Here is a 27,706-nt window from a genome sequence, read left to right as displayed (position 1 = left end):
TTTCTCTGTGGAAGATCCTATATACTTCTCTAATGTTGGGAAAGCTGGAAGCATTGAGGTAAGAGTTTAACATAAGTCCACCACTAATTAGTGATTAGCATTACTGTGGCAAAAAGACAAAAGTGCAGTCCTGGTCTGTTGCTGTCTGCTTACATGGCAGTGTTAGATGCAGTGCACTGCAGCTCTATCATGACAGAATTAAGCTCAAGTATCTGCTTTGCTTTATAACCACCATTTGTTTGTTTTACAACAGCATCAAAGGAAATCTACGTGTAACAAATTACAGATGTTCTTTGTGTTAACAGGACAGATACTTAGAGTCAGTGAAGAGAGGAGTCCAGTGAGTTTTGGCACACAAGTTACTGTGAGATGGAATATGTAGTTTACTGAACAGGATGTGTTGCCAGTCTGGGAAGAGAGCACAGAAGGAGCTGTGATGCTTCAACTAACATGTAAACAACTCTGGGTGAGTTTCAAGATTTTTTCCAGCCTTAACAAACTGCCTGTAACCTGGCTGCCTCAACTCCAGACTTACTTAATATAGTTGCAATTTAAGAATACAGGTGATGCTTGGAAAGGATTAGGAAAGAGTAGATCTTCAAACTAACCCTAGCTAGCAGTCTTTCTATGTATTGTCATCTGTGCAGGGCAGGGTTACTGCAGGCAGTGTGAAGGAGAAGGTGTATTAGAGAACCACTGCCAAGGCCACTTTTATCTTCCCTGGTGGGTTAGCACCCTTTTCTGTGGGACAGGTCAGGTGTGGGAGCCTCAGTCTTTTGTTGCCTTGCCTCATCGCTGTCTTGCTACAGATGCAAGGGGAACCTAACCAGGACATTGCCTGAATAGCTAGGGAGGCCAGGCTTTAGTTGCGGCTTTCTTTAAAAACATGCAGCTGGGACTCACAGTGAGGTTCGACCGATGCCTAAGGTAGGATTTTAAGAATGATTGCTGGTGCAGCAGTTGCTGTTCTTGGTGGGCTACAGCCATCATTTCCAGCTAAAGAAGGGACAGTGAATTCCACCAACAATAACAGGCATACTACAGAAAGAGACTTTGGTTAGTAACTACTTTGAGTGAAGGATGGCAGTATTGCAAAATACTGTTCTGTCCCTTTGAGGCATATTTCTGTTCCAAAGACCTCGTATACCTATTTTATGCTAATCAGGTAATCACGTTTGGCCAGTTCTTAGCGGGGTGGGGGTGGGGGTGGGGCTGGGCAAGGAAGAACACAGGCTTTTGCAAAGTAAACTAGTATGAAGGCAAGAGCTCTCAGCAGGTCTGAAATGAGAGCATGGCTGGAAAAGGCAAGCTAGGAGAAATCAGTATCATGAGTAGTCTGTGATAGTTCAGTTCATGGGTTTGTTTTCTTTTTTTTTAATAGCAACTAATGCCATCACATGTCTTACACCTAGAGAGAGACAGCGTTCTCCTCATTTACAATGGAGTGTAGAAAGAAGGGGCAACAGCCACAAGCGCTGACACGCCCAAGCAGCATTTTGCAGCACCAGGGTAGGTAAACTGGATGTAACATGTTACGTTAGGCAGGGTACAGACTTTTTACCAGTGCCTGCTCTGGTGGTCTGCATGAAACATGGCTGTTGTATGGATAAGAGGTTCAGAGTCAAATTTTGACTTTTTATTGCATTTTCAGGAAAATGTGATGGAAAAAAGTGCTACAGCTAGGTCTGGTGCACAAGCCTGAGAACTGCAGCAGCAGCGTAGTATTATCCCCTTTATAACAAAGCCAGGGCAACAACACGTGCACGTTTGTGCTGGGGCAAAGGAATGCAAGCTAAGCAGCTGAGGAAATCTACCGCCTGCTTTAGATCCAGCTGTGGGCATGTGGGAGTCTGTGTGTGCTGAGGCCTCACTTACAACAAATGCAACAGCAGATGCCCTGAGCATGCAGTGTCTTGTGCATGCCATCAGTTCTGCATGACACTGACATGTAGCTGCTCCTCAGGTGATGTTGAGGCAGAGTCTGGTTTTGGGCAGGTGCTGTTGTCACCGTGCCTAGTGGCTTTGCTGGAGCCCAAACCTTTGCAACTGCAGCAAGGCAGTCACCCTTGGCATGAGCAACCCACACCCCTCTGCCTCACACACAGCTATCCGTGGCCGAGGAGGCAGGCTAGTTTTCCGTTTCAGGCTGACCCCTGTGTGCACATAGTTGCCTGCTCATCACTGCAAGACTCCTTCAGCAAAATTTTACAAAATCAGTGCTGCCTTCAAGGGTTTGCTGTTTGAACAGCAACTCTCTGCCCCATGGGTACTGCACCTCAGGCAATGGAATGGTTAATTACACTTTGTAATTATACTAGCCCAACATACCTCTTGCTTTCTAGGCTTAATGACTGAGATGTTTCTTCTCACAAGCATGCTTGATGGTAAGGACAGTAGCCAAGAAACCCATGGAGGGAAAGAGACCTGTGTACAGAGGTGGTTTTGCTCTAAGCACTGTTTTTTCCTTCTAGGTTGCAGGGAGCATTACAGAACAGAGCTCAGTGTAAGACAAATACATTAAAATAGGTTTTAATTCATTGAATTAATAAATGTTTAATTTATTATGCAAGCAAGAGAAACTGTCCACAAATAGTAAGTTACTATACGGCTGTAAGTACAATACTTTCAGAGCAGTTCCAATACTTTCTATACGGTATTAAAAGGCTACAATTTTTACTATGAAATCTCAGGTATTTCAAAATATTCTACATGCACAATTTGTTCTTGTATTAAAAACCTTATGCTTAACTGCAGATACTTAGTGCTTAAGAAAATGCACCTTTGACTAAGATCAGGAAATGATCCTGCAGGACAAAAATATTATGGGCTGTTGACTTTTTCCTTTTGCTCCAGCTTTTAAGAATCTTGTAAACTAGATTTCCTAAAAGCTTTCATTTGGCAAGTGTATTTTTTTCTAGAAGTTCACATTTCATAGAGCAACAGACCCATGTTTTATAGTATCAGGACCTTCTCCACATCATATTACCCAAATTAAAAAGAAAAGAAAAACCAACCCAACACCAACAAACAAACAAAATAAGCCCCCACCAAAATCAACCAATCCCCCCACCCCGAAAACCCCAGAAAAACCTGATGCTTACATTCTCATTCTGGTAGTAGGCAATGAAACTGTCCTTACCAAGACTCCAAGAGTGCAAACAAATGTACGCGCGTGTGTGTGTCTCTGTCTATATCACTGTGCTTTTCTTCCTATCCCCAATAGTTCTGTTTGGAGGTTATGCATTTTTCCCTGAACTACCCATGTTTGACAAGTGGACTGATGCCCTGTGACTATATATCTACTGAAATATACACACACACCCCTCATATAGGGAAAGTACATATACATGAATGTCATTGTATAGTTCCATTAATAGTTTCTCTCCCCCTTCCCACAAATGTTTAACAGTGCTGCAGTGATTTAAAGACTGACCTCTAACGGTATACTCAGAAAATGCATTTACTCCACAAGATACAGTCACTGGACTATTACAAAAGGATTACTAGCTTCAAACACTAGTTCAGTTCCTGTAGATGCTGCTACATGTTGACATTCCTACATAGATCTTAATTATGCAGTGTATCTGCTTCTGCTGATCAGCCATGCTGTGAATGGAAGAATTCTTTTACTACAGAAGTTGATGAATATGAAACCATGCATTTAAAAGACATACTGCATGCTTTACAATCAAACAGGGAGCTCTATCTTCAGTAGAAATACTGTAAAATTTATCAAGTGATGTAATACTTCAACGTTTGAAAGTAAATTAGTTTAAAGAAACCGCTGGTATAAGCCACTACCATACTTCTCTGTTAGTGCAGGCTTTCATATACCCTTTGAAATATTTTCTTATATTTGTTTCAGACAGTTGTATAGTTCTGTAATATTAAGAATTCACCTTTTGAAACATAACAGTAAGAGAAACCTCTTTTTTTTAACTATCTAGAAGGAACCCAAAGCTCATCAACAAATTACTTCATTAATTCAATAAGGCAAGGTAGTATTATTCAGAAAGCCAACTGAAAATCACTCCTTCCACCAAGACAAAGCTGCAAGGCATATCAGTTACAACCTATTGAATAGTGTTTCAAGAAGTGTTACATGAACCTCCTATGTAAAACAAACTAACTTTCACTGAAAATTTCCAAGTATTGTTGAAAAGGAATAATCAAATTATCAAAATCTAAGATTACCTACTTATTCAAACTTATTACAAGTGTAATCAGAACTAGGTAACATTTCCACAGCATACCTGGACAGAATCCATCTTAATATGCATCTGCTGGACATGCTACAAAGTATCAATGTATCATCAAACCCCTTAACTCGGTGACTTTGAGCATCAGTCCTACACCCCTGCTCAGTGGCCCTGGTTTCCAGAGCTGGCCAGGGCTGGTCAACCCACCACTCTTGGTGCTGTGCATTGCAGGTAGTATCTAGATGTGATGACATGTGTCACTTTGGAGTAAGAGTTCTTTATACAGAAAAGTTAGTGTCCAATGTTTAAGCACAATATTCCTGCAAAAAACAGCATATTATGAGGTAGAATTAAAAAAGTAACACTCAGTGCATATTAACAGGCATAGAATTAAAGTCACAAGCCATGTACCAGCTCTCATAATTTCTGATAGGAAAAACCAAAACCAGCTATGAAAACAAACAGACAGACCCAAGAACTGCTTTGATTTCTTGGGTGATTCTTCACCTCCAAAATGGACACGATTCAAGCCTGCGAGAACAGTATTTAAAATTTCTTCAAAATGCTACCTGTAGTCCCTTTTAATGGTGTTTAGAAAAACATTAAATGAGAAAACCACAGCCTAGAAGCAGGGAGAGCAAGAGCTTAGGGAAAAAGCCATTACGGTCCAGTGTGAGATGGGCGGGGAAAACCCATTTCTTTATTCCTAACAGGCCGCAACTTTTAATGGAGGGGAATGCAGAGAAATGCAAGTGTTCCTACAGTCACACTGCATTCTGTTTCAAAATACCTCAGGAAAAGGAAACTTAGCACTTTCATTGGACTAATGTCAAGAATACAGTATCCATAAGTTTTGCCACACACACTGCTACTGTTTTGGTTTTTTTTTGGTTTGTTTTTTGTTCTTCCCTCTCCACCCCCAAACAGCGTGGCCAATTGAAAACTCCTTGTTGCTTAGCTCCTCTTTTGCACAAAAATTTTGTATTCCACACCTGTCCTCAAGTTTTCTGCACATTTCACTTTGCTTTAAGTCACAGACAAGGGAAGTCCCCTGAAATTTTTCTAACAAACCAACAAATCCAAGCTGCCCCAGATGTAGGTTCAGGTTCACATGCAAAAGGAGCTGAGTGGAAATGGAAGTGATGCATTTCTAACTGGTCTCAGATACACTTGCATATTTTATTAATTCAGTCACTAGGCCCCATGTTTCATGGCTTGGCCAATTAAAGTGAAAAATACTCTGCTGAATTGAGTGTGTGATTGGTCAACAAAACCTTAGTGAAATACTAAAAAAAAAGATCTAGGAACATCTAAGTGATGAGAATATTATAAACCAATATGGATGTATGGGACTGAAATAACTGTGTGTTCACAAGGTTTCCTTGAGGAATTAACTTGAGGGCTAAAACTTGACATTCATACTTAATACAGGATTTAATGATAAACATTAACATTTTTCACATCTTACGATAAGCCCAGTTAAAGCCAGATAGATCTTACTGTGGACAGGCATGCTTTCAATCCGTTCTCAAAATGACAGTACATGTGAAGAAAGGCTCATCTGGTGATACTATGGACACACCCCAGACAAGTTCCTCTCACAGCAATGGTGCAGGCAAGGTGTGAAGATCAGTTAGGTGGGACATAGCCTTAACATCAGCAGAAAATTCTGCAGTGTTAAGTTTCAAACGTGGGATGAAGCTTTCTACGTTACCAATGTGGAAAGCTCCCTACAACAGAAACCCTGGTGGCTGTGGAGTCAAAGTTGCCCAAGAGAGGCCAACCACGGACACCCCTGTTGTACGAAACATCCAAACAGTGCACCTGCAGTGGTTACAGGGCAGGGTCTTCACCCATTCAACTCCTGTTTCCCTGCCCCACTCTTTGCCTTCTAAATTATCTGAGGAAAAAATGCAGCTCCAGCTCCATCCAGAACCTCTTCCTTCTGGCAATAAACACAATATATGCAATCACAGAAAACCAAATGTTTTAACTGCAGCAAAACATTAACAGTAAGTTGCCTCATTTTTCTAGCCAATCAGAAACAACTAAATTAATATAAAAATGAAAATAGAATTTTCTTTCTGTGTCAGTAGCTAACTGTCAGTTATGTAGAAAAGCAGCTCATTATCTAATAATCAATGTATAGCAGTTTCAGCAAAGAAAAGACCAAGGAAGCATATGTGAGGAAGTCCAACTCCTTTGGAACAAGGAGGTGGAGGACTCAGGGACCCTGGGCGAGTTTTGGCTGAACTGCTACCCTTGCCCCTCTACATTTATTTCATATAGCCCACTTCAAGTTGCATTGAAGGGAATTATCAACAATTATTATGGTACAAACAAACCAGAACAATGACTCAATGGCACAGGATCAGCAGGAGCAGACGTCTGCTTGGAAGGCTGAAAACACAGTGCATGGAAATGGACTTGTGGATGCAGTATGAAGACACATATAGTGCTGGGCTGGAAACTTGTTCCACTGTCATGTTCAGAGATCATAGTAACTATGATCTTATCTGGATTTAGATATTTCAGAAAGAACACACTTCAACTAAACTGAAGTAAAAACCACAAACATCTGAAGGTCCTGTTGATGCAAGATGTGCCTAAAACTTTGGCTGATACAGAGAAACACGTCCACTAAGGCACCCCGAGGCGATCTGACAGTGTGTTGGAGAAAACTTGGTTGTCAGTACCACGTCATTGTGAGAGTAGAGGGAACGGATTTCTTTCAGGGGACTGGCTTCTTTGGGCAAACAGTCAACGAGTTCGCTGCAGTGTGCATCAAACCCCAACAAGCGGATCCCAAAGCCATGTGGGGATGAAATCATCCGGCCATCGGGACTGAAACAAAGTTCTTTGATGTAACCCCGGCCCACATTGGCTTCTTCAATGCAATGAGTCAATCGCAGAGAACAACGAGGCGAGACAGGTCGCACAGGGGCTCCTTCCTGGAATTCATAGACGCAAGTCCACTAAAGGGAGAGGCAGAGAAAGGAATATTGAAAGAAGAGTAAAGCACTGCAAATACTTATTCCCTCCCACTGCATGTTAAGTGAATAACACAGGAATGACCAATGCTATCGCTTATCTACTCTTTGATAAGCACCTACTAAGAAACACTGAAAACAGGCCAGTTCTTTGGCATCTCCTCTACTTTGAACTGTCTAAGCAAAACAGCTCTCTAGCATCAAAGGTGCTTTTTTAATTAAAAAGATGCTAGATATAATCTTTTAAATCTAGTTTTTATCTGGAAAGAGCAGACAAATCCTTTGGCCAGGCATCTGCTCTAATTTAGCAAACATTTAAATGAAATCCACAAAAAAGCAGAACTCAGCCAGCTGTAATTTAGGACTGACCATTGGCATTTTGTGCCCTTAAATTGAAAAGGGAAGAAATCTTGAAAAAAGAGGGAAATAGATTTTTGAAGGAGTGTTAAGAACAGCTCTATAGACAGCTTGTTAATTGAGAGACAGCCAGGGATTTTAATGTGTAATCTAATTATCCAATCTCAAACAAAATGCAAAAACAGCTCTGTGACAAAGTTTATATCATGTTGAAAGATTCAATTCCAGCCAGAAGACAAAAGAAATGTTCTTGGTTCTGTTCCATGTATTCTACTGAAATAAACACAAAGGGAACAATACTAATGAATATTAATAGAAGACAGTAAGGCAGACACTAGGACTACAGGAAATTTTAAGTAGGTCATATTGGGTTAGTGTATACTGACAATTAGTATTTGCACTTTCAAAAAATTCTGTGTTGTATAGCAGCTTGATTACAATTTTAGAGAACCAGCATTAAAATTTATGACAAATCTGCTAAGCTTCCATTCAGTCCTCTACACATCTGTAAGAGGTTACTGTTACAAAGAGTCGCTTTCTTAAAAAAAAACCCCAAACCTACTCAAACAAATAAACAAAAAAACCCCAAACCCAAAAAAACCCAAAACCACACCAAACCCAATTTACATGAGCTATCAAATCAGCTAAACTGTTTATTATTGATCAAGCATTCCAAGAATTCTTTGTGGTTTTGGAAAACCTCTGTGTCTTAAAAGCAGAGCGGTCTGCACAACTCTCATCAATACTTTTGAAATAACTCTAGGGAAAAAACTCTATGGTCCTCACAAGAGGACCTTCTGGTTGAATCCAGGTGTTCTGAAGTCTCTGTTTGGGCTTAAAGTTATAAGTGAAATTTAGTTAACCTGGAAGTTACTTCTTCAAAAGCAGGTCCTCCCAAACACAACCTGTATGCTCTTGCTTTTTGTATACAGTTTATGAAGAAGTTTGTAATGCATTCAGAAATAATGAAAAAACTTTCATTTTTACAAAATGAAAAGACTGCTGTTTGTCTTAAAACAGGGTCCCAGTGCAATATAGCAGCTATTATGTGACACTTCAAAAACAGAACCTGGGGAAAAATAATCCATCACTGGCCTTAAAGTCTGCCATTACTTCTTTGAAGAGGTATTTTGGAGAGTGAAATCTCCAAGTTGCAGATGAGCTGTAGCTGGTCTTATGACTTAGTAGTTCAAGCAAAGACCTGAAATGGATTCTGCCAGGAAGGTCATTGATACCCCCTTTATATTTACGTTGCAGAGTGTGCTGGTTTTGGCTGAGAAGGGTTTAATTCTCTTCACTGTGGTGCCTGTGGTGGTGCCTGTGGTGGTGCCTGTGGTGGTGCCTGTGGTGGTGGGGTACCTTTCCGGCTTCCTGCGCTCTGCCACATGGCGGGGGCTGGGAGGCGCAGGGCCGTGGTGGGGGCGACTGACCCCGACTGGCCGATGGCAGGTTCATTCCATACCATGTGACACCATGACCAATATATTGAGGGGGGGCAGTTTGCGGCTCGGGAGCGGCGCGGCGTAGGGTCGGCAGGCAGTGAGTGGCTGCGTTGGCGTGCAGTTTGTTTTGGCAGTTCGTCCCCCACCCCCCACCCTCCCCCCGGGTTTCGCGCCTCTTGTCATTTTCCTTTCCATTGCATTTTTGTTGGGTTTTTAAAATTTTATTTTATTTTAATGATTAAGCTGTTCCTATCTCAACCCACGAGCATTACCCTTCTGATTCTCTCCCCCATCACACCGGTGGGGGGTGAGCGAGCGACTGTGTGGGGCTGAGCTGCCGGCCAAACCATGACACAGAGTTTTAGGATGACAGTTGAGACCAAGGCACTGTGATGTTACATAAACATCACTGGAATTCATCATATTCAGACCTAGGGTATAGCAGTTTTAAATAGACGCTGAAACATGCCATGAGGTTTTTTCACAGCAGTATAGGAGCAGCCTTTGGAAAGCATTCATCCTTGGAGCACTAATGGAGGTAGAGAGGAGGTAGAGAACATTCCAAAGGTACTTGAGAAATTCAGAGGAGCTTCTCTGCTTAACTTAAACCAGTACACGACTCTAATCCTCTGTCTTTTCCAAGTTCAAACCCCCTATATTTTGCCAGGTACATATTTTTAAGTCACATATTTGGCAGCACAACTACTGTTTGAAAACTTCTAACAGACCTGTGAAGTATAAAATACCTTCTGTGAAAGAGCTGGGCAACAGGGGCACTGAGTGCAGGATACAAAGTCATACAAGGTCATTAAAAAAAATAAATTTATAAGCAGAAATAGCTGGCTCATTTATTCAAATGCAAATTTACCCCAAAACACGGAGAATTTCAATATAGTTTTATGACAAATATATCTTACTCAACGTATTTTAGAGAAGAAGTATTTGTTTTACCTCCTGGTCATCCGTATTACTTGAGCACCGAAGAAGTGTAGCCCACCCTTTTGGATGTAGCTGTAGTGATGTAATGCAATTGCCTCGATCTCTTTCTCCAGGAACCTCTGGTGTTAAGACCTCCAAACTATTTCTAGGTGACCCACCTAAAAGGGGAAGTCAACTGTAAGTTTCAATGAAGTCTATACATTGATCTTCACCTCTCTCATCAGCCTACTGCTGCAACAAGGTCAAACATGTGACACTTGCATCTGACTGGTAGAAAAGACCACACCTTTATGAAAGGATAAATCAAAAGAGAGGTTATCCAAACAACTGAAGCTAATACCAAATTTCAAATTTTTGAAATCTGCCTTCCAAGACCTGCATCTAATCACCTCATATTGTGAACTAAGTCAGAGTTAACTTTCTATACATGCTCTTCATTATCATTAAAGCAAAGTCTAAAGAGTGGGTTTTTTTTGTAAGAACTACTGGTTCTCAAACATGTATTATGTCCTTTCCAAATTCCTTCCAAAGTCCGCTCAGCTGTATGCAGCTTGCCTCCCTTCTCCTCACCCCTAGAAAGCTTTTCACAGGTAAATCATGCCTAAGCACCCAGATAAGCCTCCTCCTAAGTATGTTTGAGGATCTCACAACCATGAGTTGTTAAAACCTAACGTTATACTTAAAGTTACATGTGATTCACAAAGCATTTACCAATTCGCCAAGTTCAAACTGACTCTCTGAAAGCATATTCTGGATTCAGAGGAAGCCTGCTAATCACAGGATCATCAGTTGTCATAGCTCTGGAGTTAGGTAGGACTTGATTTGTAATCAGAACTTCACAAAACACCCTGTCCATGTTTAAGACCTGTTTGCATATTCTTTTTTCGATGCTATTGACTTCTCATGGAGAAACTGCAGATAAATATTCCCATCATTAAGGAAAACAAAAAGCAAACCAGCTATGTTCAGCTCTGTTTTTTTTTTCTTTCTTTTTTCCCCCGTAAAGGTCATTCACACAAACTTTGTTCCAGGAAAAAACATAAGGAAAAATAAGTACATCTGTGTAACAACAATAATGTACTAATATAAAATAAAGATCTTGTTGCTGTCATCAGATTTCTTGGAAAAAACTGATTAGACCCCCAACTTTGGTGTGCTATGATATTTTATTGGTTTAATAGACATCAAAGCAACACTATTCTTTTAAAAAGTCAGAGACGAAACCACAGCTTTTCAGTTATACCCAGGCCTCTTCTGTCTATGATTTTTAATTTTTTTAAAACCTTTTCCTACCTTCTCGCTGGGAGGACCGTGAGGTGTGTTTCTCAGACAATGGACCTGAATCACTCTGGTGACACGGTGATCCAACAGATCGAGGACCAGATGAACCTGATGTTATGTCTGTAAACAGCATCAGCCATGTGAACAGAACAACTAAGCACAGCCAACTTACTATGCATGTCCCTCACTTAATCCTCTTTAGAAATGCTAAATAAAGGGTAAGAACCAGGCATCTTGTTCAGAAAACACTTTTCAAAGCTCAGCATATACTCTAAAAGTACCATTCCACTTGTGCCTCACACAAATAAATAGCCAGCACAAACTCTGCTGGGAATAAGAGCCCAGATGCATTCTTTCCTTCTTATGCACTGTCAGTACTAGAAGCTGGGGTATGAATTTTCCCCCAGGTCACTCCCCTTACATCTTGACACTCCAAGTGGCAGAGTTTCTGTCAGTATTTTGCTCTGTTACTGCCACAAAGCAGGAGGAAGCAAGCAGTGAAATTTCAGAGCATGTGATTCTTCCAGGCCTGCTGTTGAGAGCAACCACACCACTACATAACAGTCATGAGTAGTAGCTGGCGCTCCCAGTCAGCTGACTCAACACGGCTCAAGTTTTTTTTATTACAAGGCCAAGAACAGTAGATAATAAAGCTAGGGACTGCCAGCTTGAGATGACAAAATTCCACGGGTGCTATATCCTGTAATGCTAAAGTGTTGACACCAAAAATCACCCTACACACTTTACCTGAGTCAGAACATACCACTGAACAGTACAGACGTGTGTGACCCCTGAACAGATCAGCTACTGTTCCAAAGAGTTCCCCAGCAGAATCCTTCCGACTCCACCTCTGCCTTCTTTTGCTAGTTAAAAGTATCCCATAAAACACCTCTACCAGAAGCTGCCATAGACTTTTCCACAAGCATTCACCTGAACTTGATGTAGTCCTTCTAGCTCTTAAAATTGGGTAACTGCCAACCTCTAAAGATTTGTTTAAATCAAGGTCATGCAAAATCAGAAGATATCCAGAGGAAGTTGAGATCAACATTTTGGAACAGTCTGGTGTCAGCCTCATTCTCATAAGAAAACGGGTGTGAAAAAACTTCTTGTGGGGACATCCATCTTCTGTGCACCTGGACAGTGAAAAAAGCAGAAGAAATGGCTGCAATTAGCTCTGACTCAAGTCCTTAATAATGTCCAGAAGAGTCCAAGATGTGCTAGGCATCCTTGTTAATCTGAAAACATTTTCTGAGTACTGTCTTTATCCTATTTAAATCTGATTTTAATGAAACAGCAGAAGTCACATTTTGATACTACCACAACAATGAAGACAGAACTTTTGCAAAAAGAACGAACTACGTTTTGTCATGTCAGCAAGAAAAGGTCTCTTTTTAGCTACTGGACTGTTACCATATAAAGGTGATGCAAGTTCTTGATATGGGCCAGAAACAAACCATTCTAAGAATGGATTATAGCATCATTCAAGGAAGCAGGTTTTCCATCTTGAACAGAAGAACCGTATCCTTGTGTGTTCTAGAAACATAACAGCACGAGCACAGCCACATACCTGTTTGTGTCCCAGATGATCACATTTCCATCAAACCCTGATGTTACTAGTAATCTCGTATTGGTATCATACTCGATGTTCTTAACCCAGCTGGTGTGACCATGTAAAGTGCACACTTTTGTGTTCAGCTTTCTCAAATCCCAAAGTGCTATTGTAGTGTCATCAGAACAAGTCGCAAACAGTCGATTATCTAGAAACCTGAAAATGGGAGAAAAATACTGTGGCTGCTTAGTGCCTTTTCTAATTTAAATATTCTTAAGCAGGAATTTAAGCTAACACAGAAACAAACAGAGTGGCCACACAAAAAACTTAACATACAGCAGAATATTTGCCTGTAAACATTTCCTTTAAAAAAAAGTACTGTTAGGATATGAACCAGTAGTACAACTGTAGTAGCATACTAGTAAACCCTGTCATGCACTGTTCCCGGATTGTTATTGACAGCAAGACAGATTCTGTCTGTCAATGTGCTTCACTGACAAGATGCCAAGCGGTTAACACATACCACAATTTTATTAAGCTTTCCACTGTCCTTAAGCAAGTCACTTTAACCTATATAGTAAACCAAATACATAATAAGATAGAAATCGGTAGAGCAAGATACATGAAATTGGGGGAAGAGGGATACAACCTGCTCAGTGTTCCAGTAGTTTGTGGCAAGGTCAAAGGTGATGGGGGTCTCAGAGCAGCTGAGAGGGAATTCCACCAAGTTACTCCCATGCTCCGACTTCATAGCTGGCGTGAAGCCCCCACTCTCCACGTATCTTTGTACCCAGAGTCTGAATTGCCGCAGCACACCCTGCTACAACTCCTGGAGCTGAACAGGGGCTGTTTGGGGTGGATAAATGAGGGGCGAGGAGGGAGGAAGGCCTCATGGGTCGGCAAAAATGTTCACTCTTCTGTAATTTAAAGGAACCACACAGCTAAACCCTCAACCATGAGTTATCGGAGTCTGCACAGCTGGGGCTCAGGGCTAAGCAAGGAGTCACCACCAAGTCTTCACCTAGTTCCACCCCTCACCTCGGCCTCATCATGGAGTTCCCCTCTTCATCAGACGCCCAACATTAGTCTGGTCCCAGAGTCAGGACCCCACAAACCCACATAAGCATAGCAGAAGTTTTTTTCTTTGTTAGTTTTTTTTAATGAATCGTGTAAGATCACACAACCACCAAACTACCAGTGGAACAAATGCTCACATGAATCCCTCTGGTAACCAAATCAGTTACTCACTGCAAAGCTCGTTGCAAAGCCTATGATAGGAGTCAATCAACGGCAACCTGCTTTCAGGAACACCCTGCCTAGCCAGCATGTCACCAACAGTGGTGGAACCACCTGTGCTGGAAACACTTCGGTGCCAGGCTTTTTGGGCTGTTAGTGAAGCAACCCGAAGCCCTGCTCTTCCCAGAAGGCTGTTTGTGCTGGTCCTGTCGCCTTGTGGGAAAGCACTGGAGGCAGAAGGCTGCTGTATGGAGTCCTACAAGACAAGTAGCAGAAACTGCTGAAGGAAAAGGTGAATCGAGCCAGTTTGCAGAGGTAAAGGCCATCCAGCTGGCCTTAGACATCGCTGAACGGGAAAAGTGGCCAGTGCTCTATCTCTATACTGACTCCTGGATGGTGGCAAATGCCCTGTGGGGCTGGCTACAGCAGTGGAAGCAGAACTGGCAGCGCAGAGGCAAACCCATCTGGGCTGTCACATTGTGGCAAGATATCGCTGCCCGGGTAGAGAACCTGGTTGTAAAGGTATGGCATGTGGATGCTCACATCCCCAAGAGTCGGGCCACTGAAGAGCATCGAAACAACCAGCAGGTGGATCAGGCTGCCAAGATTGAAGTGGCTGAGGTGGATCTGGACTGGCAGCATAAGGGTGAACTATTTCTAGCTCGGTGGGCCCACGACATCTCAGGCCATCAAGGGAGAGATGCAACATACAGATGGGCCTGTGATCGAGGGGTGGATTTGACCATGGACGCTGTTGCACAGGTTATCCACGAATGTGAAACATGCGCTGCAATCAAGCAAGCGAAGCGGGTAAAGCCTCTGTGGTGTGGGGGACAATGGCTGAAATACAAATATGGGGAGGCCTGGTAAATCGACTATATCACACTCCCACAGACCTGCCAAGGCAAGTGCCATGTGCTTACAATGGTAGAAATAACGACTGGCTGGCTGGAAACATCTCCTGTCCCCCACACCACTGCCTGGAACCCTCTCCTGGGTCTGGAAAAACAAGTCCTGTGGCGACATGGCACCCCAGAGAGAACTGAGTCAGGCAATGGGACTCATTTCCGAAATAACCTCATAGACACCTGGGCCAAAGAGCATGGCATTGAGTGGGTGTATCACACTCCCTGTCACGCACCAGCCTCTGGGAAAATGGAGGGGTACAATGGACTGTTAAAAACTACACTGAGAGCAATGGGGGTGGGACATTCAAGCACTGGGATACACATTTGGCAAAAGCCACGTGGTTAGTCAACAGGAGGGGATCTGCCAACCGAGCTGGCCCTGCCCAGTCAGAAATCCTCATACTGTGGAAGGGGATGGAGTCCCTGTAGTGCACACAAAAAGTACGCTGGGCAACACAGTCTGGGTCCTTCCTGCCTCAGGCAAAGGCAAAGCCATTCGTGGGATTGCTTTTGCTCGAGGACCTGGGTGCACTTGGTGGGTGATGCGGGAGGATGGAGAAATCCAATGTGTGCCTCAAGGGGATTTGATTTTGGGTGAAAACAGTCAATGAACTGAATGGCACAATGTGAACTGCTGTATAATATTGTGTGTCACCTCTGTGCTGTATCAATGATATCAGACTACAAGCCTCCCAACCCATGGAAGATGAACTTTGATGAAACAAGCAAACTGCAGCAGTGATGGAACAAAGACCGACTTTGGTATGCAGCAACCCAATGCCCCACACACCATCTCTCCCGCCCTGAAAGACTGATATGACAGATGGAGCCCAGAGTCATGGACTGGGTGAACTCAATGGATGTTTTTATGGACATTTTACAGGGAAGGTCCATGAACTAAGGGAATGATGTCTGTGTATTATGTTAAAGGACGGGAAGGGGATGGGAGGTGGTTGGTACGGTTGTATTGCATTGTATGGGACCTGGGCATGGTGTAAACAGTATGGAATAAGGGGTGGAGAATGTGCTGGTTTTGGCTGAGAAGGGGTTAGTTCTCCTCACCGTGGAAGGGCGGCTGCCTTTCCAGCTTCCCGCACTCTGCCGCATGGCGGGGGGCTGGGAGGCGCAGGGCCGTGGTGGGGGCGGCTGACCCCGACTGGCCAATGGCAGGTTCATTCCATACCACGTGACACCATGACCAGTATATAAGGGGCGGCAGTTGCGGCTCGGGAGCGGCGCGGCGTAGGGGCGGTGGGCGGCGAGCGGGTGCGGCGCAGGCAGTTTGTTTCGGCGGTTCGTCCCTCTCCCCTCCCCCCCGCTTTCATGCCTCTTGTTGTTTTTCCTTTCCATTGCATTTTTGTTAGGTTTTTAAAATTTTATGTGAATGATTAAACTGTTCCTATCCCAACCCACAAGCGTTACCCTTCTGATTCTCTCCCCCATCCCACCAGTGGGGGAGTGAGCGAGCAAATGTGTGGGGCTGAGCTGCTGGCCAAACCACAACACTTACAGATGATGGATCTCCAGAGGCCCTTTCCAAGTAGACCTTCTGCCACACTAACGTGGCCATAGCTCTGTACAGACACCTAAGGCACACCATATGTCTGCACTGAAGATGCTGAAAAGCTGGCCCCATGGTTTTACACAGGATGTACAATGGTGCTTTTCCAAGAGATTTAATCCAGCGGATTAACTGTCTGGAATATGGCTTGCTTTACTAACCACACGGCTTACATTAGATATGGTATTGTTATCTTGGAAACATGTACTATGTTTAAACCTGAACACTGCCACTGTTTGCACATTTCCCTAGACCCTTAATTTCATTTCACCTTTGCCCATCTTTTGCTTCAGAGCCCATCCAGCTCCGTAATGCCCCAGGAGCACTGCACACTGCAGCTGTGGAGCCAGGAAGAGCCATGAAGACCTCCTGCATCCAGGAAGGATTTTTTTTACCACCTGAACAGTCTCAGTCTCCATCAAGAAGCAAAGGCCTTTTGCTCCCACGTTTCTGCCTTTCCTTTCCCCACAGTACAGTTCATGTGTTTGAAGCAGGCATGTGAAGTTGGGCTTTTCAAATGCACAAAAGCAGGTGCGCATATCAAAGTGCAAGTGCAAAGCATTGTTTAGGATGAGAATTTCAGATCATCTTTGGAGGCAGCAGCTGCACAAGTGGAACAGGCTACCCAAGTGTATGGACTCCTTCAATACAGATGTACATTTGAGGATTTGAGACGTTCCAGTTTGAACCGCAATATAATACGAAATTCTGTTTAACTCTACTGCAAGAAGAGCAAGCCTACTGCTCTGTATTTCACAAGGTATTTACAGACCTGCAGTTCTACAGTACACTCTTTTACAGCAGTGAGTTTATCACGTGCTTAGTGCTCCATCTGTACTGTGTATGTTCTGCTTAGAGGCTGAGTCCCTGCTTTCTGAACAGATGACAGACTAGTCACTAATGTCATACTGGCAGAAGATAAGAAAGTGGAAAAGAATATGGGTCATACTAGTTGGATTGCTACACTGATCAGGTTAAGTACTTAGCCTGTACAGATGGTAATTCTTTATCATGATAATCACTGGTCTTCAGCCAAAATTCAATGTGTGTATCACTCCTGCCTGAACTACTATGAGGCAGCTTGACCACCTTCAAGTGATTACAGAAGGAAAGAATATCTGATGTAAAAACACTCCATCAGACAGAAGGGGATAGAGGGGCTGTAACCAGCACTAAAGAGACATAGCTAGGTAGTAAATTGAGTCTAAAGGTTACTGAAGGAAATGCAAGACTTCAAAACCACCAAGTGAAGACGAAACTTTCTTTGAAAGTGTACTTTGACAAGTTATTTGGTTCACAAAGAAAAATCACTGGATAAAATTATTTAGTTTGCATTACACAGATCAAAGTTTATCTTACTCCATTCTCACTGCAATTTATGCATGCCCTTACTTTTAGAAGGGCAAAGCATGCTGTTTTATGTTTGGAATTCATGTCTGACGAAGGCATTTTGAAAAAAATCCTTACCTGACATAAAAGAGAAAACCTATCCAAAAAACACCAGAAGTAGCTGCACATGAATACTAAGGCAAGAGATCCCTACACAGCGACATGCGGTAAGTTACCCCTAGAAACAGTGTTTTGTCTTTTAGACTTAGAACCACGCTACATCATGTAAAAATAGCAACAACTCCAATGAAAAATAACCAACTACAATGGGAAGAATCCAACCTTTCAGATTTTCAGAGCAAAAGTAAAACAGAGTACACTTCTTGCTTGTATAAATCCATCACTTGCCTTTATCTTGGATGCCACAGGCAAGCCTGCTTCACCCACCACAAACAGGTTTCAGAAGAAACAGAGGGATATGAATGGTATTGAACAGCTTTCATATAGGGAATGACCAAGCAGACTAGGATTCGCTTGAAAAACAGCTAACTGAAAGTGCATATGACTCAAGCACATAAAACTGACTGACACAGAGAAAGTAAATACAGATTAGCTGTTCCTTGTCCTCCTGCTTAAGAAAACAAGAAAACTAATGGCCCTCACACTAAGCTAGCAAGCTCTAAACACACTGTTAAATACTTCTTGATACACATTTGTGCCATGGAGCTCTGCCATGTGAGAGTTTTAAGGAAGCTCAAAACCTGACCAAATTCAGGTGGAAAAAAAATGTCTGCATCAGGTGATTACAGAAAAATCCCTAGCAACCGGGACACTACTGGAAGAGGACCACTACACGCTTCCCTATTCATACATACCTCTGAAGCACCTGCTATAGGGCACAGCAGTAATAGTATTTATTTTTGGTGCTTATTACAATGAATTTCTGTAGTTGTATAGTGCCTTGAGTCCTGCTCATTAAGCGGAAACAATACTCCAGGTAACGCTGTACAAACCATGTGTTACAGAACACAGTTAAGTTCCTTGTAACTAAGTTTCTAACAACAAACAAATGGGGTCACGCAGGAAAACAGAAGAAGATACCACTATCTGACAAAGACAAAATAAAGCTTTAAGAATCGTTTCAAAGGAAAGCAGAAAGTTTACTACATGTTGCTAGGAAGGACTTTAGTCTCGTCTGGTGATCATCAGTACACCTGAGAGTTATCTTCTTGGACATAGAACTGGTATTTTTATACAAATCAAAATACACACAGAACATGCAAGGACCAAGAACAGACTTACAAAGCCTCACAGACAGCCAAAGTAGAAAGAAAGGAGATCCTTTGAATAAGGGAAGGGAGTGGCAGGAAGTTTCACTGCTATTCTCCACCAAGGAATGGGATAAATTTTCAAGACCAGCACAGCAGACTGCAACAGACACAGCCAACTGGTCAAGGAGCCTACAACAGAATGCTCTTTGTAAAACATGCCCCAGAGTAACTCACTTGAAACCCTAGCAAAAGGATTTCTAATGTAAATAACAGATACTGAATTAGGGATCTATAACAAAAAATAAATCTAGTTTACCTTTGCCTTCAGATTCATGACAACACAGCTTTATTTCTCACCTAGCTTTATGTAAAAACTAAACACATTTAAAGGACAACCACTGATATGCAAGACGTGAAAAGCTGTATTTCCTTATAGAAAAGGATGTTCTCAACATCTCCCCTTCCATTTGTGTCAGCTAGACCCAGCTTTTACCTTAGCTTTTCTAGAAGACATCCAACTGATGTAAAACTTCAAGTCTCTTCTAAAAAGGACAGGCAGCTTGTGAAAAACATCAATTTATCTGCAGAATGCATAAAGACATTGGCACCCCACATTTTATTCAGCTCTTTTGAGGGGAAATGCTCAGATTGCTTCTACAGTTTTCTTGGTTTTTTTTTTGTTTAGGTTTGGTTTTTGAGTGGTCTTTTTTTTTTCCTTTGAGACTCTGAGTAAAGAGAGGCTACAATACTGTCCACAAGGTTAAGAAGTGTCTTAAGTTCATGTATGAAAGTCAATCCTCAGACCCAGAACAGCTAAACATAATAGAATTTAAATGAAAATCATTACAACAATACTAATGATTTAAGTTCCTGTGCTTGCTGTTTCCCACTTCATCCTGAGAAACAGGCAAAGGATTTAAACCATAAAGACTGAGTTTAAGTTGAATTGCAGAAGCCATTTTACTTCCCCAGATCTTCTATATCATACCTGCATTTAAAGCAGCCAATCTTTGTCTGGAAATTTCTACGCAACTATGACAGTTACTCTTACGATTCAAAATACCAGCCATATTAATATATATATCTCATCTTGCTATGGTCTTGGACTTGCACTTCAAACATAAATCACACACTACTTGTTACACTCTGATCTTGTTACACTCTGATCTACAGTGTTCATTCAGGGCATTCCAAAGGCCAGTTAAAGCATGTGATAATTCTCTTCCCCTCCTGTAAACTGCAGCTCCTCCATCAACAAAACTGCCTGCCAGCATTATACCACCACCATGCTCACATTCATCCTCTTCTCCTTTCCAGCCTTTCCCCACCTCCAACACCAATTAGAAGGAGAATAGCACAAAGCAAATTGCAGCCTAATGGCTTCACAAAGCCCACTCTCCCAAAGAAGGTGCATCTTTAACACAAGCTTATCACACTGTGTTGTGGTTCAGCCACAGTTGGCAACTAAACACCACGCAGCCACTCGCTCACTCCCCTACCCCTGTGGGATGGGAGAGAGAATCGAAAAAGCAAAACCAAAAAAATACTTGTGGGTTGAGATAAGAACAGTTTAATAATTAAGATAAAATAATAATGATATAATGATTACAATTATGATAATAATGATAATGCAATAAAAAGGAAAAGTGAAAAGGGAAAAAACCAAAACCACAAACGATACAACTGCTCACCACCTGCCAACCGACACTGCTGGTCCCCGAGCCATGATTGCTGCCTGCCTCCCCCTGCCAGCTCCTCCCAGTTAACATACTGGGCATGACATTACATGATACAGCTGACATCATCGCAAGGCCACTCTCCATAATCTTTGAGAAGTCATGGAGAACGGGGGATGTCCCAGAGGACTGGAGGAAGGCAAATGTTACCCCTGTCTACAAGAAAGGCCCAAGAGCGGATACGGGTAACCGTAGGCCCATCAGCCTTACTTCAATCACTGGGAAAGTTATGGAACGAATCCTCCTGGGGGCCATCACAAGTCAATTGAAGCACGTGATTGGGAAAAGCCAACATGGCTTCACTAAAGGCAGATCGTGCTTGACAAACCTGGTGGCCTTCTGTGACAAAGTGACTTGCCTGGTTGACATGGGGTGGGCAGTGGACATTGTTTACCTGGACTTCTCCAAGGCCTTTGATACGGTCCCCTATAGCCTCCTCCTGGAGAAATTGATGTGTTATGGCCTAGACAAGTGGTCTGTGCAGTGGGTGGGGAATTGGCTGACAGGCTGCACCCAAAGGGTGGTGGTAAATAGCTCCTTCTCAAACTGGCAACCTGTCACTAGTAGAGTCCCCCAGGGATCAATATTGGGCCCAATGTTATTCAACATCTTTATAAGTGATCTGGATAACGGCATCAAATGTAGCCTGATGAAGTTTGCTGATGACACCAAGTTGAGTGGGGAAGTAGACACTCCAGAAGGGAGAGCTGCTCTGCAGGGAGATCTGGATAGGCTGGAGGAGTGGGCCAGCAAGAACCTTATGAAGTTCAACAAGGAAAAGTGTAAAATCATGCACCTGGGAAAACATAATCCAGGAGTGCAGCACAGACTGGGATCCACCCGGCTGGAGAGCAGCTCTGTGGGAAGGGACCTGGGGGTCCTCGTGGACAGGAAGCTCAGCGTGAGCGAACAGTGGCTGCTGCGGCTAAGAAGGCCAACAGGATGCTGGGTTGCATCAACAAGGGCATCGCCAGCAGAGAGAAAGAAGTCATCATCCTGCTCTACTCAGCGCTTGTCAGGCCACACCTGGAGTACTGCGTACAGTTCTGGTCCCTGCTATACAAAAAGGATGTGGCCAGGCTGGAAGGGGTCCAGAGAAGGGCCACCAAGATGATCAGAGGACTGGGAAGCTGCCATACGAGGATAGGCTGGGAGAGCTGCGTTTGTTCAGCCTTGAGAAAAGGAGGCTCAGAAGGGATCTCATCACCATGTACCAGTAATTAAGGGGTAGGTACAAAGAAGATGGAGACTCCCTTTTTACACGGAGTCACGTGGAGAGGACAAGGGGGAATGGACACAAGTTGCTCTTGGGGAGATTCTGATTGGACACGAGGGGGAAATTTTTCACAGGGAGGACAGTCAACCATTGGAATAATCTCCCCAGGGAAGGGGTTGACTTGGCCACATTGGACACCTTCAAGAGTTGTCTGGACAGGGTGCTGGGCCATCTTGTTTAGACTCTGGTCTTCCCAGAAAGGTTGGACTAGATGATCCCTGAGGTCCCTCCCAACCTGTGATTCTGTGATCTCTTCAGCCAGTTTGAATCCACTCTCTTAGCTGTGCCCCCTCCCCTCCTGGCTCCTTGTGCACCTGGCAGAGCACGGGAAGCTCAAAAAGTCCTTGACTAGTACAAGCACTACCCAGCAACAACTAAAACAGCGGTGTGTTATCAACATTCTTTTCACACTAAGTCCAAAGCACAGCACTATGTCAGCTACAGTGAAGAAAATTAACTCTATCCCAGCTAAAACCATGACACACTGTCATAAAAAAAAAGCATCTATGGTAAGACAAAACATGAGGTTTTTGTATTCCTTCTGACCTACCTGATATTATTTACACAGTCTTCATGAGCTTCAGAGAGAGTTTTGATGTGCTTTGAAGATATTGGGTCAAAAAGCAGTACTTCAGTCTGTTCACAAGCAACAGTCAACACTGACCTGCAAGGGAGTAGAGCAAAGCAGAAACATTTGTATTCAGTAAAAGAAATTACACCTGTGCGCACCCAGCTAGCCTACATTCCCTATCCTCACAGAAGCTCAGTTTCACCATTACATAGCTTGGCTTTCTGTTTACACTGTATCTGTATTTTTTATTGCCTTCTTCCAGATGTCTCTTCTCAAGCACCTAATATTCAAAAAACGTAGAAGAAAACAGCATGTTGTTCTATTCTGGAGAAGTTAACTTCTCTAACTCCTTTTCAGGAGACCATGACTATTCTGCCTGGCTGCTGGCATAATGAATGTAAAACTGATGTAAAACTGGTGCATTTGCTGGACAGACCACATGATCTTTTATCTCACTTTTAACATGCAAGGTGGTCGTTTTGTAACAGCTATGCACTTCATAGACACAAAGATGGCATTATTTAGAAAAAAAATAAATCACACTTAATGGAGTTTACATCAGTGGTATTTTTAGAAGTTACTTGAGTCTGATTTGTCCCATCACTACAGCGCAGGTACATGAACTCAGTGGTTCCTGTCTGGGGAAAAAAGAAGAATCAAGCTCTGGCATGAAGCACACTGCTTTGTTCATGTGAGGATATTTGCTTAATGCTGCAGGAAAGGAGGGGGGAGATAACAGCACCCAAGGGTAAGTAGAAAGTCATCTACTCTGAAATTCCACTGCAGATTTTCCTATATGACTGTGTCCATGTTGTGGTCTCCCTCTGTCCATTCACTGGCAACACATTTCGGGGGGTTCTGCAACATGGTAGTTTGCTTTTCAGGGTGTCTTATAATCAGCTGAAGACTCTGTAAAATGCAGGGGTCTGACAGAGGCTGTACTGAGAAAGCTTTGAGTGCTGGCAGCCAGCTCACGCACAAGAGGCAACAAGCTGCAAGCCACCTTTTACATTCTGACACTGCATTAACCCTTATTAAAGAGGACAACATACGGCAAGAACCCTTTCAATCTCACTCCCTTATCAAGTACAATATTCCTCTACAACCTTTAGAAATGCTACCCCAGCTACACCACCACTTTGTAAGTCAGCCAGTCCAACTTCTTCAGGGTAAAGGCATACCGTTTCCTCATCTCCTTCCGTAATGCTGACTTTGATGGCTATTTAGTTTGGCATCCACCCAAAAGCACCATAAAGATGACATTCAGACCGCGTATTCAGGTGCAGAATTTTTAAAGCAAACTCTAAAGAATAGCACCCTTCCCCAATAATCCAACTAGTTAAACAGCTCTGCTGACTGCCTGCATTTTTTCTACATCAGAATAGCATGAAGCCAGTAAATGCTGAAGGCAGAAATGAGACTGATTCAAAAGTTTATTTAAAATATCTACCTTTTCTGCAACTAATTTTTTTTTCCACTAAAAGCTTATATAAGGTTTAGATTTAGAAGTTTTGCTTTTTAAGACAGCAAGAAGTCAGAGGATTGGTATCAGACATCACATGTTATTAACTACAAAGAAAGAGTTCTCTGACAAAAAGTGTTGTTTTCTAAATGTATTTGTGTTTTTATGGAAGTGATTGTCAAAAGCAGCAATAATGAGGCACAGGCATCAGTCTAAATTGGGCATTAGCAGAGGCTTAAGCTGGGAACATGCCTAATTGTTATCCATGTTTTTTGAGATTAATCTCACAACAGACATTAAACCATGCTACCATTACTACTCTGAGGACACAGAAAAGTCTGGAGCAAGATTTTGTATATTACTGTACCACATAATTCACTTGCTGAAACCAGAACAACTTCCAGGAACTACAGTTCCAAGGGTATTACCTCCTTTTTAAAGCTCCTTCTCCTCCCCACATGAAGATCTATGTGTATTTATTTACTGCTTTTCTCAGAGGAGAAAAAAAAGAAAATCAGAAACCTTGTCCAGGATACACTTTCTGTGTGAATGAGACCAGAGAGACGTCTGCAGAGTTCACAGGGGTCCCAACAGGGACAGAAAACATCAACCATCCACAGCTTGCGCAGGCTGTCTAGCTCTGTGCCAGCTTCTCCTAGGGTATCGATGTTTACTGGGTTCATGTATGTTGAAAAAAGTCTGATTAAGCACAATGATGTGACAGTGAAGTTTGCCCTGCTAAATTAGTGAGGCCAACCTCCAGGAAGGCTTAGAGGTTCCCCCAACACTGCAGCAACTCTGACCAGGACAGCAGTGTTACAGCAAGAGGGCAGCACGCCCCAGCGACCCCTCAGTCCACAAAGCAAGCCCCTGAGGAGTAGTTCCCCACAGGCAGGCCAGACCCAACGAGCAGTGCACACACAACCCAAGACAAGATCCCCACCATGTCCCCAGAACAGTGCTTTGAGGGGCCAGAAGCTGCAGAAGGGGCAAGGAACAGGGATGCAGCACTGCTGACCATGGTCAGGTCTCTTGGGAAAGGCTACAAAGAGACCAGAAGGCTCCACTTCATAGGACGGGCCAGCATAGGTTAGGGCAGGTCTGTGACTGCTCTAAGCTGACCCTAACCAGCAAAGAATCACACAGAAGTGAGCAAGGTCTGGGCTGTTGCATTTGTTATTAAGGCAATTGAGGTTCAGTGCCATGGTGCTAACCTATGCCCAATTCCACTTGCAGTCTGCTGGGCCAAACACTGCAGCCACATTTAACACCAGGTCCATGGATGCATCCCTTTGACACAAGAACCTTTGTGCTGGGTTAGTTTCCAGATACGGAAGGTTTCGCGCACCGTCTAGCCTCATGAGCATCAGGTACAAAGGAGGAATGCAAAATTACACCTTCTGCCAGAAGCTTGCATGAATAGCCTGAAACCACAGCCCAGCTGTACTGCTACTGTAGCTGACACTTTCTACATGGGTACAGAACATCCACATGTGGGTGTTTCCAATTTAGTTCACTGCGGCTAAGCCAGCAGAGCGATCCAACCTGACCTCTTCACACCACATACTGTAGAAAGAACCCTGTGCCTCAAGAGCCTTAAGCACGCCTGGCTGGGGATCTATGAAAGCAACCACTTTCCAACAACAGTCACCTGAGGATGGTTTTGATAGTTTCTGGAGCTTAACCTTGCCCTTTAAAAAAAAAAAAAAAAAGGATGCACAAACAAGGAGTTGAACTTTGGCTCTACAGCACAACCGTGGAAAAATTGTCATGAGTTCAGATGTTCATGGAAACCAGAACTCTGGTCTGACAAAAACTCACTGAAAAAGCTGACCAGCCATCAAGGATAACAGATTTCAATTCTGACTATCCAAACTGATAACACCAGTGAGACCACCCTAGCTTGCAAGGTCCTCCTGCCAAGAAAACTTCACATACAAGCATACTGCAAGATACAAATATGCAAAAACTCTGAACTGAGCTCACTCTGCTTTGAGCTGGTGTGCCAAGACTACCTTTATTCTAAATTAATCCAACTGTCACCTGCTTTTGTCTACACTGTTACACAGCATACAACAGGACGCTTCTAAACTCGTCAGTGCAGACCTACAAAATCCACGGAACCTTAAGTGAATAAATAAGTAATGCATTTCAAAAAGAAACTTAGCTCTTCAAGGAAATCTGACATTAACAGATTTGCGAGTTTAAAAAACGGCTCCAGCACTCTGTTCTCGACCTGGTGCCGCAGTTTATCGTCTCCCCTCCTCCTGCGCGAAGGACCACAGAGAAGCCGGGAGCACCGCCAGGCAGCGGGAAGCGCACCCGGTCCCGGGGACCCCTCCCCGGTGCCGCTCTCTTGCTCCACCTGTGCTGTTCTGTGCCTACTGCCTGCAAGGCAGCCGCCAGCCTGCGGCGAAAGGCCAACCAGGCGTCTCACAGCCCAAGGGCTTCACGGCGCTGCAGGAGCCGCGGAGCCGGGCGCTCGCCGCGCAGCGCCGGGGCCTCCCGCCCAGGCCCGACGAGCCGGGTTCTGTCCCCGCCGCGTTGCTCCTCCAGGTGAGCCTCACGGTCCCCCCGCCGCGGGCACACAGGGCCGCCACAGAAACGCCTCCCCCCTCCCAGACCGGGCACAGAGCGCCGGGGCGGGTGCCGCCTGCCGGGCCCGACCCGGCTCCTGCAGGCCGGGGCACCCCGCGTCCTCCCGCAGCCCAGCCAGGCGCTCGGCAACGGGCGGGCAGTGGGGCGCCGTCCCGGCACAGGCGGCGCGGGCTCCGGCGGGAGCAGCGGCAGGCAGCCGCGGGGGAGCCGGGAGATCCACGCACGGCCCCTACCCGTCAGGTGAATACTCGAGGTTGAAGACGGCGCCGTGCGTGCGGGTGCTGAGGTACACCGAGTCGGCGGGCTGGATGGAGCCGTACAGTCCGGTCATGGCGCGGAAGGTGTCCCGCGCCGGGTCCACGGCGGCGCTGCGGCCCAGGCAGCGCCCGCGTAGCCACCCGAAGATGCCGCCGCCCTCCGGCACCGCCCGCGGGGAGGCGGGCGGCAGCGCCGGCTCCATGCCGACAGGAGAGTCAGGCCCCGGAGCCGCCGGGCGGCCGCCGGACCCCGCCCGGAGGGCCTCCTTTTGGGCGCTCATGGCTCGCCGGGCGCGGGCATGGCCGCGCCTCCCCCTGCCCTTCGCCAGCGGCACCGCGCCTGCGCGCCCGACGCCCCGCCCAGCCCAGCGCGCCACCGCCCTCGCGCGGGACCGCCCCTGACGGCGCGGCTCGAGCCACGTGACCGCTGCCCCCGCCCGCCGGGGCCACGCATGGCGGCGGAGCCGCGCCAAGCCCATTGCCCGTCTAGCCCTGTCTCCAGCCGCGGCCTCCCCGGGCCCTGCGAGCCGCTAGCCCCCGGCCACCCGCGGCAGTGGGTGCAGCACGCCGGGCTGTAACGAGGCGCGTTAGACCTCACACCGCGGAGCCGGCAGAACGCCGCGGGACAGCTCCTGTAAACTCACAGTGGGGCCCAGCGAGCTCGTCACCCGCACTGCCAGTCCCCAGACCAAAGCAATGCCCTTCCAGCCGTGTCAGGAGCTCAGGAGCACGGGAGTCAGCCCA

General features: G+C 44.6%; 1 protein-coding gene across 1 annotated transcript; it reads right to left on the bottom strand.

The window, feature by feature from the left end:
• Positions 1–3,444: 3,444 nt before the first annotated feature.
• DCAF10 (DDB1 and CUL4 associated factor 10) lies at positions 3,445–27,317 on the bottom strand. The gene is made up of 7 exons (XM_075079273.1): positions 26,939–27,317; positions 22,625–22,738; positions 12,776–12,973; positions 12,139–12,341; positions 11,221–11,328; positions 9,940–10,085; positions 3,445–7,174 (listed from the first exon to the last, which is right to left on the bottom strand). Exons 1-7 carry the CDS (start codon positions 27,241–27,243, stop codon positions 6,806–6,808), a joined length of 1,443 nt encoding a protein of 480 aa, XP_074935374.1. The 5' UTR covers positions 27,244–27,317; the 3' UTR covers positions 3,445–6,805.
• Between the last annotated feature and the right edge of the window lie 389 nt (positions 27,318–27,706).

Source organism: Phalacrocorax aristotelis, chromosome Z, assembly GCF_949628215.1.
Source record: "Phalacrocorax aristotelis chromosome Z, bGulAri2.1, whole genome shotgun sequence".
NCBI classification, from domain to species: domain Eukaryota; kingdom Metazoa; phylum Chordata; class Aves; order Suliformes; family Phalacrocoracidae; genus Phalacrocorax; species Phalacrocorax aristotelis.
This window is presented reverse-complemented; position numbering and strand designations above follow the sequence as displayed.

Coding starts and splice junctions, on each gene's coding strand:
- DCAF10 (XM_075079273.1), bottom strand. CDS start 27,243: ATGAGCGCCCAAAAGGAGGCCCTCCGGGCGGGGTCCGGCGGCCGCCCG. Junction 12,974..22,624: donor GACTGTGTAAATAATATCAG/GTAGGTCAGAAG, acceptor TCCCATTTTCAG/GTTTCTAGATAATCGACTGT. Junction 7,175..9,939: donor GTAATACGGATGACCAGGAG/GTAAAACAAATA, acceptor CTCTCCCTTTAG/TGGACTTGCGTCTATGAATT.